The 14,946-nt window shown below is 47.4% G+C and overlaps 1 protein-coding gene across 1 annotated transcript in view; it reads right to left on the reverse strand.

Moving 5' to 3' along the window:
• Positions 1-14,946, reverse strand: part of LOC135515719 (bridge-like lipid transfer protein family member 3B) — a 61,236-nt gene that overhangs the window by 23,318 nt on the left and 22,972 nt on the right. Inside the window, 1 exon segment of the mRNA XM_064939411.1 lies at positions 5,401-5,568. Coding sequence (XP_064795483.1) covers positions 5,401-5,568 — 168 coding nt within the window.

Below are 14,946 nucleotides of genomic sequence, written 5' to 3' on the forward strand. Positions count from 1 at the left end.
ACTTGTTCTGTACATAATGTTGCAGCTACCATCTCTTATGACCAAAAAGCTGATGGATATCGGAACAGGGATTACTCACCTCTAAATAGACAAAGATTATTTTATTTTATGAGTCCGACACGAAGGATATACTGCTTTTTCGAGACCAGGCCCAAATCCCTGTCATTCGCATGAAGATCAGACGGAAATACAGGGAGAGGAGATCAGGGTGCCTTGTGAGAATTTGTTGGCAAGTGGGTAGCCCACCTCTGCCATCCATTCTATTGGCCAACGTGCAATCACTGGAAAATAAGATGGATGATCTCCACTCGAGACCTTATCTCAACCAGAAGCCACGGATTACAGGCAACATCTGCACCGGGAAACTAATCCGGATGCTTAGAAGAAATCCGACAAAGCCCTCAGACAAACCATCAAAAAGGCAAAGCGTCAATACAGGAATAAGATTGAATCCTATTACACCGGGGCTCTGGCGCTTGTCAGATATGGCAGGGCTTGCAAACTATTACAGACTACAAAAGGGAAGCACCACCGAGAGCTGCCCAGTGACGCAAGCCTACCAGACAAGCTAAATACCTTCTATGCTCGCTTCGAAGCAAGCAACACCTAAGCATGCATGAGCGCACCAGCAATTCCAGACAACTGTGTGATCACGCTCTCTGTAGCCAATGTAAACAGGACCTTTAAACAGGTCAACATTCACAAGGCTGCGAGGCCAGACGGATTACCAGGACGAATACTCCGAGAATGCGCTGACCAACTGGCAAGTGTCTTCACTGACATTTTCAACCTCTCCCTGACCGAGTAAGTAATACCTACATGTTTCAAGCGGACCACCATATTCCCTGTGCCCAAGAAAGTGAAGGTAACCTGCCTAAATGACTACCGCCTTGAAGCACTCACGTCGGTAGCCATGAAGTGCTTTGAAAGGCTGGTCATGGGCTCACAACAACAGCATCCCGGAAACCCTAGACCCACTCCAATTTGCATACCGCCCCAACAGCTACGCAGATGGCTAAATCTAAATCACACTCCACACTGCCCTTTCCCACCTGGACACCTATGTGAAAATGCTGTTCATTGACTACAGCTCAGCGTTCAACACCATAGTGCCCACAAAGCTCATCACTAAGCTAAGGACCCTGGGAATAAACACCTCTGGAACCTGGACTTCCTGGCGGGTCACCCCCCAGGTGGTAAGGGTAAGCAACAACGCATCTGCCATGCTGATCCTCAACAGGGTGGCCCCTCAGTGGTGCATGCTTAGTCCCCTCCTGTACTCCTTGTTCACACACAAATGCATGGCCAAGCATGACTCCAACACCATCATTAAGTTTGCTCTTGACAAGAGTGGTAGGCCTGATCACCGACAACGATGAGACAACCTATTGGGAGGAGGTCAGAGACCTGGCAGTGTGGTGCCAGGACAACAACCTCTCCCTTAATGTGAGCAAGACAAAAGGAGATGATCGTGGACTACAGGAAAAGGGGGGCCGAACACGCCCCCATTCACATCAATGGGGCTGGAGTGGAGCAGGCCGAGAGTTAAGTTCCTTGGTGTCCACATCAACAACAAACTACCATGGTCAAAACACACCAAGACAATCGTGAAGACGGCATGACAACACCTTCCGCCCTCAGGAGACTGAATAGATTTGGCATGGGTCCCGAGATCCTCAAAAAGTTCTACAGATGCACCCTCGAGAGCATCCTGCCCGGTTGCATCACCACCTGGTATGGCAACTGCTTGGCATCCGACAGCAAGGCGCTACAGAGGGTGGTGCGTACGGCCCGATACATCACTGGGGCCAAGCTTTCTGCCATCCAATACCTATATTTATTTATTTTATTTTACCTTTAACACGGACTTTCAACTCTCTCCAAAATATTTTCTATGGGGTTGAGATCTGGAGACTGGCTAGGCCACTCTCGGACCTTAAAATGCTTCTTACGAAGCCACTCCATTGCCCGGGTGGTGTGTTTGGGATCATTGTCATGCTGAAAGACCCAGCCACGTTTCATCTTCAATGCCCTTGCTGATGGAAGGATGTTTTCACTCAAAATCTCACGATACATGGCCCCATTCATTCTTTCCTTTACACGGATCAGTCGTCCTGGTCCTTTTGCAGAAAAACTGCCCCAAAGCATGATGTTTCCACCCCCATGCTTCACAGTAGGTATGGTGTTCTTTGGATTCATCTCAGCATTCTTTGTCCTCCAAACACGACGAGTTGAGTTTTTACCAAAAAGTTATATTTTGGTTTCATCTGACCATATGACATTCTCCCAATCTTCTTCTGGATCATCCAAATGCTCTCCAGCAAACTTCAGACAGACCTGGACATGTACTGGCTTAAGCATGGGGACACGTCTGGCACTGCAGGATTTGAGTCCCTGGCGGCGTAGTGTGTTACTGATGGTAGGCTTTGTTACTTTGGTCCCAGCTCTCTGCAGGTCATTCACTAGGTCCCCCCGTGTGGTTCTGGGATTTTTGCTCAACGTTCTTGTGATCATTTTGACCTCACGGGGTGAGATCTTGCGTGGAGCCCCAGATCGAGGGAGATTATCAGTGGTCTTGTATGTCTTCCATTTCCAAATATTTGCTCTCACAGTTGATTTCTTCAAACCAAGCTGCTTACCTATTGCAGATTCAGTCTTCCCAGCCTGGTGCAGGTCTACAATTTTGTTTCTGGTGTCCTTTGACAGCTCTTTGGTCTTGGCCATAGTGGAGTTTGGAGTGTGACTGAGGTTGTGGACAGGTGGCTTTTATACTGATAACAAGTTCAAACAGGTGTCATTAATACAGGTAACGAGTGGAGGACAGAGGAGCCTCTTAAAGAAGAAGTTACAGGTCTGTGAGAGACAGAAATCTTGCTTGTTTGTAGGTGACCAAATACTTATTTTCCACCATAATTTGCAAAGAAATTCATTAAAAATCCTACAATGTGATTTTCTGGATTTTTTTCTTCTAATTTTGTCTGTCATAGTTGAAGTGTACCTATGATGAAAATTACAGGCCTCATCTTTTTAAGTGGGAGAACTTGCACAACTGGTGGATGACTAAATACATTTTTGCCCCACTGTATATGGGGCTTTGGTGACAAAACGGATGGCTCTATGATAGACTGCATCCAATTTTTGAGTAGAGTGTTGGAGGCTATTTTGTAAATGACATCGCCAAAGTCGAGGATCGGTAGGATGGTCAGTTTTACGAGGGTATGTTTGGCAGCATGAGTGAAGGATGCTTTGCTGCGAAATAGGAAGCCGATTCTAGATTTAATTTTGGATTGGAGATGCTTAATGTGAGTCTGGAAGGATAGTTTACAGTGTAACCAGACATCTAGGTATTTGTAGTTGTCCACATATTCTAAGTCAGAACTGTCTAGAGTAGTGATGCTGGACAGGCGGGAAGCGATCGGTTGAAGAGCATGCATTTAGTTTTACTTGTATTTAAGAGCAATTGGAGGCCACGGAAAGAGAGTTGTATGGCATTGAAGCTCGTCTGGAGGTTAGTTAACACAGTGTCCAGAGAAGGGCCACAAGTATACAGAATGGTGTAGTCTGTGTAGAGGTGGATCAGAGAATCACCAGCAGCAAGAGCGACATCATTGATGTATTCAGAGAAAAGAGTCAGCCAGATAATTGATCCCTGTGGTACCCCCATAGAGACTGCCAGAGGTCAGGACAACAGGCTCTCCGATTTCACACACTGAACTCTGTCTGCGAAGTAGTTGGTGAACCAGGCGAGGCAGTCATTTGAGAAACCAAGGTTGTTGAGTCTGCCGATAAGAATGTGGTGATTGAATACGGCTGCACAGTATTTTCTCTTATCGATGGCGGTTATATAGTTTAAGACTTTGAGCGTGGCTGAGGTGCACCCATGACCAACTCGGAAACCAGGTTGCATAGCGGAGAAGGTATGGTGGGATTTGAAATGGTCAGTGATCTGTTTCTTAACTAGGCTTTCGAAGACCTTCGAAAGGCAAGGTATAACCGCAGCATCTTACCAATCTTTGGGGATCTCAGACGATACGAAAGAGGTTTGAACAGGCTAGTAATAGTGGTTGCAACAATTGCAGCAGATCATTTTAGAAAGAGATGGTCCAGATTCTCTAGCCCGGCTGATCTGTCGGGGTCCAGATTTTGCAACTCTTTCAGAACATCAGCTCTCTGGATTTGGGTGAAGGAGAAATCGGGGAGGCTTGGACAAGTTGCTGTGAGGGGTGGAGGGCTGTTGCCCGGGGTAGGGGTAGCCAGGTGGAAGCATGGCCAGCCGTAGAAAAAAGCTTCCTGAAATTCTCAAATTTCATGGATTTATCAGTGGTGACAGTGTTTCCTAGCCTCAGTGCAGTGGGCAGCTGGGAGTTTGTGCTACAGGGTGCAAACTTCTGTTTGAAAAAACAACCCGTTCGCTTTCCCAAATGTCTGTGTATATTGGTTCCCAACTTCCCTGAGAAGTAGCATTTCGCAGGGGCTATTCGATGCTAATGCAGTATTCCACTCGATGGTGTCAGAGGAAGGCCAAAAAAATGGTCAAAGACTCCATTCACCTAAGTCATAGACTGTTCTCTCTGCAACAGCATGGCAAGCGGTACAGCAGCACTAAGTCTAGGACCAAAAGGCTCCTAAACAGCTTCTACCACCAAGCCATAAGACTCCTGAACATCTAATCAAATGGCCACATGGACTTTTTACATAGATGACACCTTTGTTTTTACACTAACCTGTAGCATCGCATTGATATTTTATTGTGTTGAAAAATACACAAAAGTAAAAAATAAAAGTAAATGTTTTCTTAACTATTTCATGAGCTATATTGTTGGTTAAGGACTTGTAAGAAAGCATTTCACAATAAAGTCTACACCTGTTGTACTTGGCACAGACACAAATGAATAAGATTTTTATGAGCGAAGGAGTGTGCAGTGCTCATTCTCACCAGCAGATGGCATAGCCTGCCACATGTAGGTCAGAATGCTCAAAGCCCAGTTTGAGCCAGTACATAAATAAGCGAGCGAGAGCGCAGCGAGAAAGAGCGCAGCGATAGGGAGTGAGAGGCCATATGGCAGAGCGACCGCACAGAAAGAACCAAACATCCTTTCCTGGAGCACAAGGACTAATTACCAGACCATAACAGAGCGGGCGAGAGATGGGGGGGGGGGGAGAAAGAGTAGATGCCAAAATCTAAGTGTGGACAGAAGGGTACACGACTGGGGCAAATCATTTCTCCACTGTAGGTCTGTCTGACAGAGGAGTGACTGAGCACATAGCTAGCTAGCTGCTTCAGTTAAGTAGGTGCGTGTATATGTGTGTGCGTTTCCTGGCCTGTGTGCGCACGTGTGTCTACCTGCCTCCGTGAGTGAGTGTGATTCCCTGCCTACGTGCGCCTGCATACGTGTGTACCTGGTCCTCGGTGGCCATGCTCTTCCTCTGCTGAGCAGACTTGTCCATGGCCTCGCTGAGTGACTTGGCGTACTGGACCATGGCTTTGAGCTGGGAGTCAGTCAGCACCCACAGCAGGTCATCTAGGATCAGGATCAGCTTAGAGGCCACCACGTTACAGTCCTTGGACTGGAGATAAACACATTCTACATAGATTATTAAATACAAAAGACAAACATTAATACTCATTATGACACACACACTCCATATCCATGACTGACTGGACAACACACACCATGACTGACTGGAGAACACACACACTCCATATCCCATGACATGGAGAACACACACACTCCATATCCATGACTGACTGGAGACACACACACACACACTCCATATCCATGACTGACTGGAGAACACACACACACTCCATATCCATGACTGACTGGAGACACACACACACCATATCCACTACTGGAGAACACACACACACACACACACACTCCATATCCATGACTGACTGGAGAACACATACATGACTGACACACACACACACACACACTCCATATCCATGACTGACTGGAGAACACACACACACACACACACACACACACTCCATATCCATGACTGACTAGAGAACACACACACACACTCCATATCCATGACTGACTGGAGAACACACACACACACTCCATATCCATGACTGACTGGAGAACACACACACTCCATATCCATGACTGACTGGAGAACACACACACACCATATCCATGACTGACTGGAGAACACACACACTCCATATCCATGACTGACTGGAGAACACACACACACACTCCATATCCATGACTCACTCCATATCCATGACTGACTGGAGAACACACACACACTCCATATCCACTGACACACACACACACACTCCATATCCATGACTGACTGGAGAACACACACACACACTCCATATCCATGACTGACTGGAGAAACACACACACACACATATCCATGACACTGGAGAACACACACCATATCCATGACTGACTGGAGAACACACACACACACTCCATATCCATGACTGACTGGAGAACACACACACACACACACACACTCCATATCCATGACTGACTGGAGAACACACACACACACACTCCATATCCATGACTGACTGGAGAACACACACACACACTCCATACATGACTGACACACACACACTCCATATCCATGACTGACTGGAGAACACACACACACACACACAACACACATGACACATCATATCCATGACTGACTGGAGACACACACACACACTCCATATCCATGACTGACTGGAGACACACACACACTCCATATCCATGACTGACTGAGAACACACACACACACCATATCCATGACACTGGAGAACACACACACTCCATATCCATGACTGACTGGAGAACACACACACACACACTCCATATCCACACTCCATATCCATGACTGACTGGAGAACACACACACACTCCATATCCATGACTGACTGGAGACACACACACACACACTCCATATCCATGACTGACTGGAGAACACACACACACACACACACACTCCATATCCATGACACACACACACACACTCCATATCCATGACTGACTGGAGACACACACACACACTCCATATCCATGACTGACTGGAGAACACACACACACTCCATATCCATGACTGACTGAGAGAACACACACACACTCCATATCCATGACTGACTGGAGACACACACACTCCATATCCATGACTGACTGGAGACACACACACACACACTCCATATCCATGACTGACTGGAGAACACACACACACACACACTCCATATCCATGACTGACTGGAGAACACACACACACACACACTCCATATCCATGACTGACTGGAGAACACACACACACACTCTCCATATCCATGACTGACTGGAGAAACACACACACACACACTCCATATCCATGACTGACTGGAGAACACACACACACACACTCTCCATATCCATGACTGACTGGAGAACACACACACACACACTCCATATCCATGACTGACTGGAGAACACACACACACACTCCATATCCATGACTGACTGGAGAACACACACACACCATATCCATGACTGACTGGAGAACACACACACTCTCCATATCCATGACTGACTGGAGACACACACACACACACACACTCTCCATATCCATGACTGACTGGAGAACACACACACACACTCTCCATATCCATGACTGACTGGAGAACACACACACACACACACACACACACTCCATATCCATGACTGACACACACACACTCTCCATATCCATGACTGACTGGAGAACACACACACACTCTCCATATCCATGACTGACTGGAGAACACACACACACTGACTCCATATCCATGACTGACTGGAGACTCTCCATATCCATGACTGACTGGAGAACACACACACACACACACTCCATATCCATGACTGACTGGAGAACACACACACACACACACTCCATATCCATGACTGACTGGAGAACACACACACACTCACTCCATATCCATGACTGACTGGAGAACACACACACACTCCATATCCATGACTGACTGGAGACACACACACTCCATATCCATGACTGACTGGAGAACACACACACATACATGACTGACTCCATATCCATGACTGACTGGAGAAACACACACACACACACACTCCATATCCATGACTGACTGGAGATACACACACACACACACTCCATATCCATGACTGACTGGAGCACACACACTCCATATCCATGACTGACTGGAGAACACACACACACACTCCATATCCATGACTGACTGGAGAACACACACACACACACACACACACTCCATATCCATGACTGACTGGAGAACACACACACACACTCCATATCCATGACTGACTGGAGAACACACACACACACTCTCCATATCCATGACTGACTGGAGAACACACACACACACACTCTCCATATCCATGACTGACTGGAGAACACACACACACACTCCATATCCATGACTGACTGGAGCACACACACACACACACACACTCCATATCCATGACTGACTGGAGAACACACACACACACACTCTCCATATCCATGACTGACTGGAGAACACAACACACACACTCTCCATATCCATGACTGACTGGAGAACACACACACACACACACACTCCATATCCATGACTGACTGGAGAACACACACACACACCATATCCATGACTGACTCCATATCCATGACTGACTGGAGAACACACACACACACACTCCATATCCATGACTGACTGGAGACACACACACACACACACTCCATATCCATGACTGACTGGAGAACACACACACACACACTGACTCCATATCCATGACTGACTGGAGAACACACACACACACACTCCATATCCATGACTGACTGGAGAACACACACACACACACTCCATATCCATGACTGACTGGAGAACACACACACACACACTCCATATCCATGACTGACTGGAGAAACACACACACACACACACTCCATATCCATGACTGACTGGAGAACACACACACACTCCATATCCATGACTGACTGGAGAACACACACACACACACACCACTCCATATCCATGACTGACTGGAGAACACACACACACACACTCCATACATGACTGACTGGAGAACACACACACACACACACTCCATATCCATGACTGACTGGAGAACACACACACATATCCATGACTGACTGGAGAACACACACACACTCCATATCCATGACTGACTGGAGATGACTGACTGGAGAACACACACACACTCCATATCCATGACTGACTGGAGAACACACACACACACACACACTCCATATCCATGACTGACTGGAGACACACACACACTCCATATCCATGACTGACTGGAGAACACACACACACACACACTCTCCATATCCATGACTGACTGGAGAACACACAACACACACACACTCCATATCCATGACTGACTGGAGAACACACACACACACACACTCCATATCCATGACTGACTGGAGAACACACACACACACACTCCATATCCATGACTGACTGGAGAACACACACACACTCTCATATCCATGACTGACTGGAGCACACACACACACACACACACACTCTCCATATCCATGACTGACTGGAGAACACACACACACTCCATATCCATGACTGACTGGAGAACACACACACACACACTCTCCATATCCATGACTGACTGGAGAACACACACACACACACATGACTGACTCTCCATATCCATGACTGACTGGAGAACACACACACACACTCCATATCCATGACTGACTGGAGAAACACACACACACTCCATATCCATGACTGACTGGAGAACACACACACACACACTCCATATCCATGACTGACTGGAGAACACACACACACACACACTCCATATCCATGACTGACTGGAGAACACACACACACACACTCTCCATATCCATGACTGACTGGAGAACACACACACCTCTCCATATCCATGACTGACTGGAGAACACACACACACACACTCCATATCCATGACTGACTGAGAGACACACACACACACACACACACACTCCATATCCATGACTGACTGGAGAACACACACTCCATATCCATGACTGACTGGAGAACACACACACACACACTCCATATCCATGACTGACTGGAGAACACACACACACTCCATATCCATGACTGACTGGAGATGACTGACACACACACACTCCATGACTGGAGAACAACACACACACACACACTCCATATCCATGACTGACTGGAGAACACACACACACTCCATATCCATGACTGACTGGAGAACACACACACACACACTCCATATCCATGACTGACTGGAGAACACACACACACACACACACAATCCATATCCATGACTGACTGGAGACACACACACACTCCATATCCATGACTGACTGGAGAACACACACACACACACACTCCATATCCATGACTGACACACACACACACACTCCATATCCATGACTGACTGGAGAACACACACACTCCATATCCATGACTGACTGGAGAACACACACACACACACTCCATATCCATGACTGACTGGAGAACACACACACACACACTCCATATCCATGACTGACTGGAGAACACACACACACACTCCATATCCATGACTGACTGGAGAACACACACACACACTCCATATCCATGACTGACTGGAGAACACACACACACACTCCATATCCATGACTGACACACACACACACACACACTCCATATCCATGACTGACTGGAGACTGACTGGAGAACACACACACACACTCCATATCCATGACTGACTGGAGAACACACACACACTCCATACATGACTGACACACACACACACTCTCCATATCCATGACTGACTGGAGACACACACACACACACCATATCCATGACTGACTGGAGAACACACACACACTCCATATCCATGACTGACTGGAGAACACACACACACTCCATATCCATGACTGACTGGAGACACACACACACACATGACTGACTCCATATCCATGACTGACTGACTCCATATCCATGACTGACTGGAGAACACACACTCCACACACTGGAGAACACACACACACACACACTCCATATCCATGACTGACTGGAGAAACACACACACACACTCCATATCCATGACTGACTGGAGAACACACACACACACTCCATATCCATGACTGACTGGAGAACACACACACACACACACTCTCCATATCCATGACTGACTGGAGACACACACACACTCCATATCCATGACTGACTGACACACACACACACACACTCCATACTGACTGACTGGAGAACACACACACACACAGACACACACACTCCATATCCATGACTGACTGGAGAACACACACACACACTCCATATCCATGACTGACTGGAGAACACACACACACTCCATATCCATGACTGACTGGAGAACACACACTCCATATCCATGACTGACTGGAGAACACACACACACACACTCCATATCCATGACTGACTGGAGAACACACACACACACTCCATATCCATGACTGACTGGAGCACACACACTCCATATCCATGACTGACTGGAGAACACACACACACACTCCATATCCACACTCCATATCCATGACTGACTGGAGAACACACACACACACTCCATATCCATGACTGACTGGAGAACACACACACACTCCATATCCATGACTGACTGGAGAACACACACACTCTCCATATCCATGACTGACTGACACACACACACACTCTCCATATCCATGACTGACTGGAGAACACACACACACACACACACACTCCATATCCATGACTGACTGGAGAACACACACACACACACACACACACCATATCCATGACTGACTGGAGAACACACACTCCATATCCATGACTGACTTGAGAACACACACACACACTCCATATCCATGACTGACTGGAGAACACACACACACACACACTCCATATCCATGACTGACTGGAGAACACACACACACACTCACATCCATATCCATGACTGACTGGAGAACACACACACACTCCATATCCATGACTCCATATCCATGACTGACTGGAGAACACACACACACACACACTCCATATCCATGACTGACTGGAGACACACACACACACTCCATATCCATGACTGACTGGAGAACACACACACACACACTCTCCATATCCATGACTGACTGGAGAACACACACACACACACACTCCATATCCATGACTGACTGGAGACACACACACACACACACACACTCCATATCCATGACTGACTGGAGAACACACACACACACACACTCCATATCCATGACTGACTGGAGAACACACACACAACACACACACACACTCCATATCCATGACTGACTGGAGAACACACACACACACACTGACTCCATGACTGACTGGAGAACACACACACACACACACTCCATATCCATGACTGACTGGAGAACACACACACCATATCCATGACTGACTGGAGAACACACACACACAATATCCATGACTGACTGGAGAACACACACACACACACACTCCATATCCATGACTGACTGGAGAACACACACACACTCCATACATGACTGACTGGAACACACACACACACACTCTCCATATCCATGACTGACTGGAGAACACACACACACACTCCATATCCATGACTGACTGGAGAACACACACACACACACACTCCATATCATGACACTGACTGACTGACTGGAGAACACACACACACACACACACTCCATATCCATGACTGACTGGAGAACACACACACACACACTCCATATCCATGACTGACTGAGAACACACACACACTCCATATCCATGACTGACTGGAGAACACACACACACACACTCCATATCCATGACTGACTGGAGAACACACACACACACACTCCATATCCATGACTGACTGGAGAAACACACACACACACACACACACACACTCCATATCCATGACTGACTGGAGAACACACACACACACACTCTCCATATCCATGACTGACTGGAGAACACACACACACACACTCCATATCCATGACTGACTGGAGAACACACACACACACACCACATCCATATCCATGACTGACTGGAGACACACACACACACACTCCATATCCATGACTGACTGGAGATCCATGACTGACTGGAGAACACACACACATATCCATGACTGACTGGAGAACACACACACACACACTCCATATCCATGACTGACTGGAGAACACACACACACACACACTCCATATCCATGACTGACTGGAGAACACACACACACATATCCATGACTGACTGACTGATCCATGACTGACTGACTGACTGACACACACACACTCCATATCCATGACTGACTGACTGACTGACTGAACACACACACACACATATCCATGACTGACTGACACACACACTCTCCATGACTGACTGACACACACACTCTCCATATCCATGACTGACTGACATGACTGACTGACTGACTGACTGGAGACACACACTCCATCCATGACTGACTGACTGACTGACTGACACACACACACTCCATGACTGACTGACTGACACACACTCCATGACTGACTGACTGACACACACTCCATGACTGACTGACTGACTGACACACACTCCATGACTGACTGACTGACTGACACACACACTGACTGACTGACTGACACACACTCCATGACTGACTGACTGACTGACTGACACACACACTCCATGACTGACTGACTGACTGACTGACACACACTCCATGACTGACTGACTGACTGACACACACTCCATGACTGACTGACTCCATGACTGACTGACTGACTGACTGACACACACTCCATGACTGACTGACTGACTGACTGACTCACACTCCATGACTGACTGACTGACACACTGACACACACACTCCATGACTGACTGACTGACTGACTGACTCACCATGACTGACTGACTGACTGACTGACTGACTGACACACACTCCATGACTGACTGACTGACTGACTGACTGACTGACTGACTGACACACACACTCCATGACTGACTGACTGACTGACTGACACACACACTCCATGACTGACTGACTGACTCCATGACTGACTGACTGACACACACACTCCATGACTGACTGACTGACTGACTGACACACTCCATGACTGACTGACTGACACACACTCCATGACTGACTGACTGACTGACTGACACACTGACACACACACTCCATGACTGACTGACTGACTGACTGACACACACATGACTGACTGACACACACTCCATGACTGACTGACTGACTGACACACACACACTCCATGACTGACTGACTGACTGACTGACTGACTGACTGACACACACACTCCATGACTGACTGACTGACTGACACACACACTCCATGACTGACTGACTGACTGACTGACTGACTGACACACACACACTCCATGACTGACTGACTGACTGACTGACACACACTCCATGACTGACTGACTGACACACACACTCCATGACTGACACACACACTGACTGACACACACACTCCACTCCTGACTGACTGACTGACACACACACTCCATGACTGACTGACTGACACACACACACATGATGACTGACTGACTGACACACACACTCCATGACTGACTGACTGACACACACACTCCATGACTGACTGACTGACACACACACTCCATGACTGACTGACTGACACACACACTCCATGACTGACTGACTGACACACACACTCCATGACTGACTGACTGACACACTCTCCATGACTGACTGACACACACTCCACATGACTGACTGACTGACACACACTCCATGACTGACTGACTGACTGACACACACACTCCATGACTGACTGACTGACTGACACACACACTCCATGACTGACTGACTGACTGACTGACTGACACACACTCCATGACTGACTGACTGACTGACTGACACACACTCCATGACTGACTGACACACACTCCATGACTGACTGACACACACTCCATGACTGACTGACTGACACACACACTCCATGACTGACTGACTGACTGACACACACTCCATGACTGACTGAC

The sequence above is a fragment of the Oncorhynchus masou genome, chromosome 27 (genome assembly GCF_036934945.1).
Source record: "Oncorhynchus masou masou isolate Uvic2021 chromosome 27, UVic_Omas_1.1, whole genome shotgun sequence".
NCBI lineage: Eukaryota > Metazoa > Chordata > Actinopteri > Salmoniformes > Salmonidae > Oncorhynchus > Oncorhynchus masou.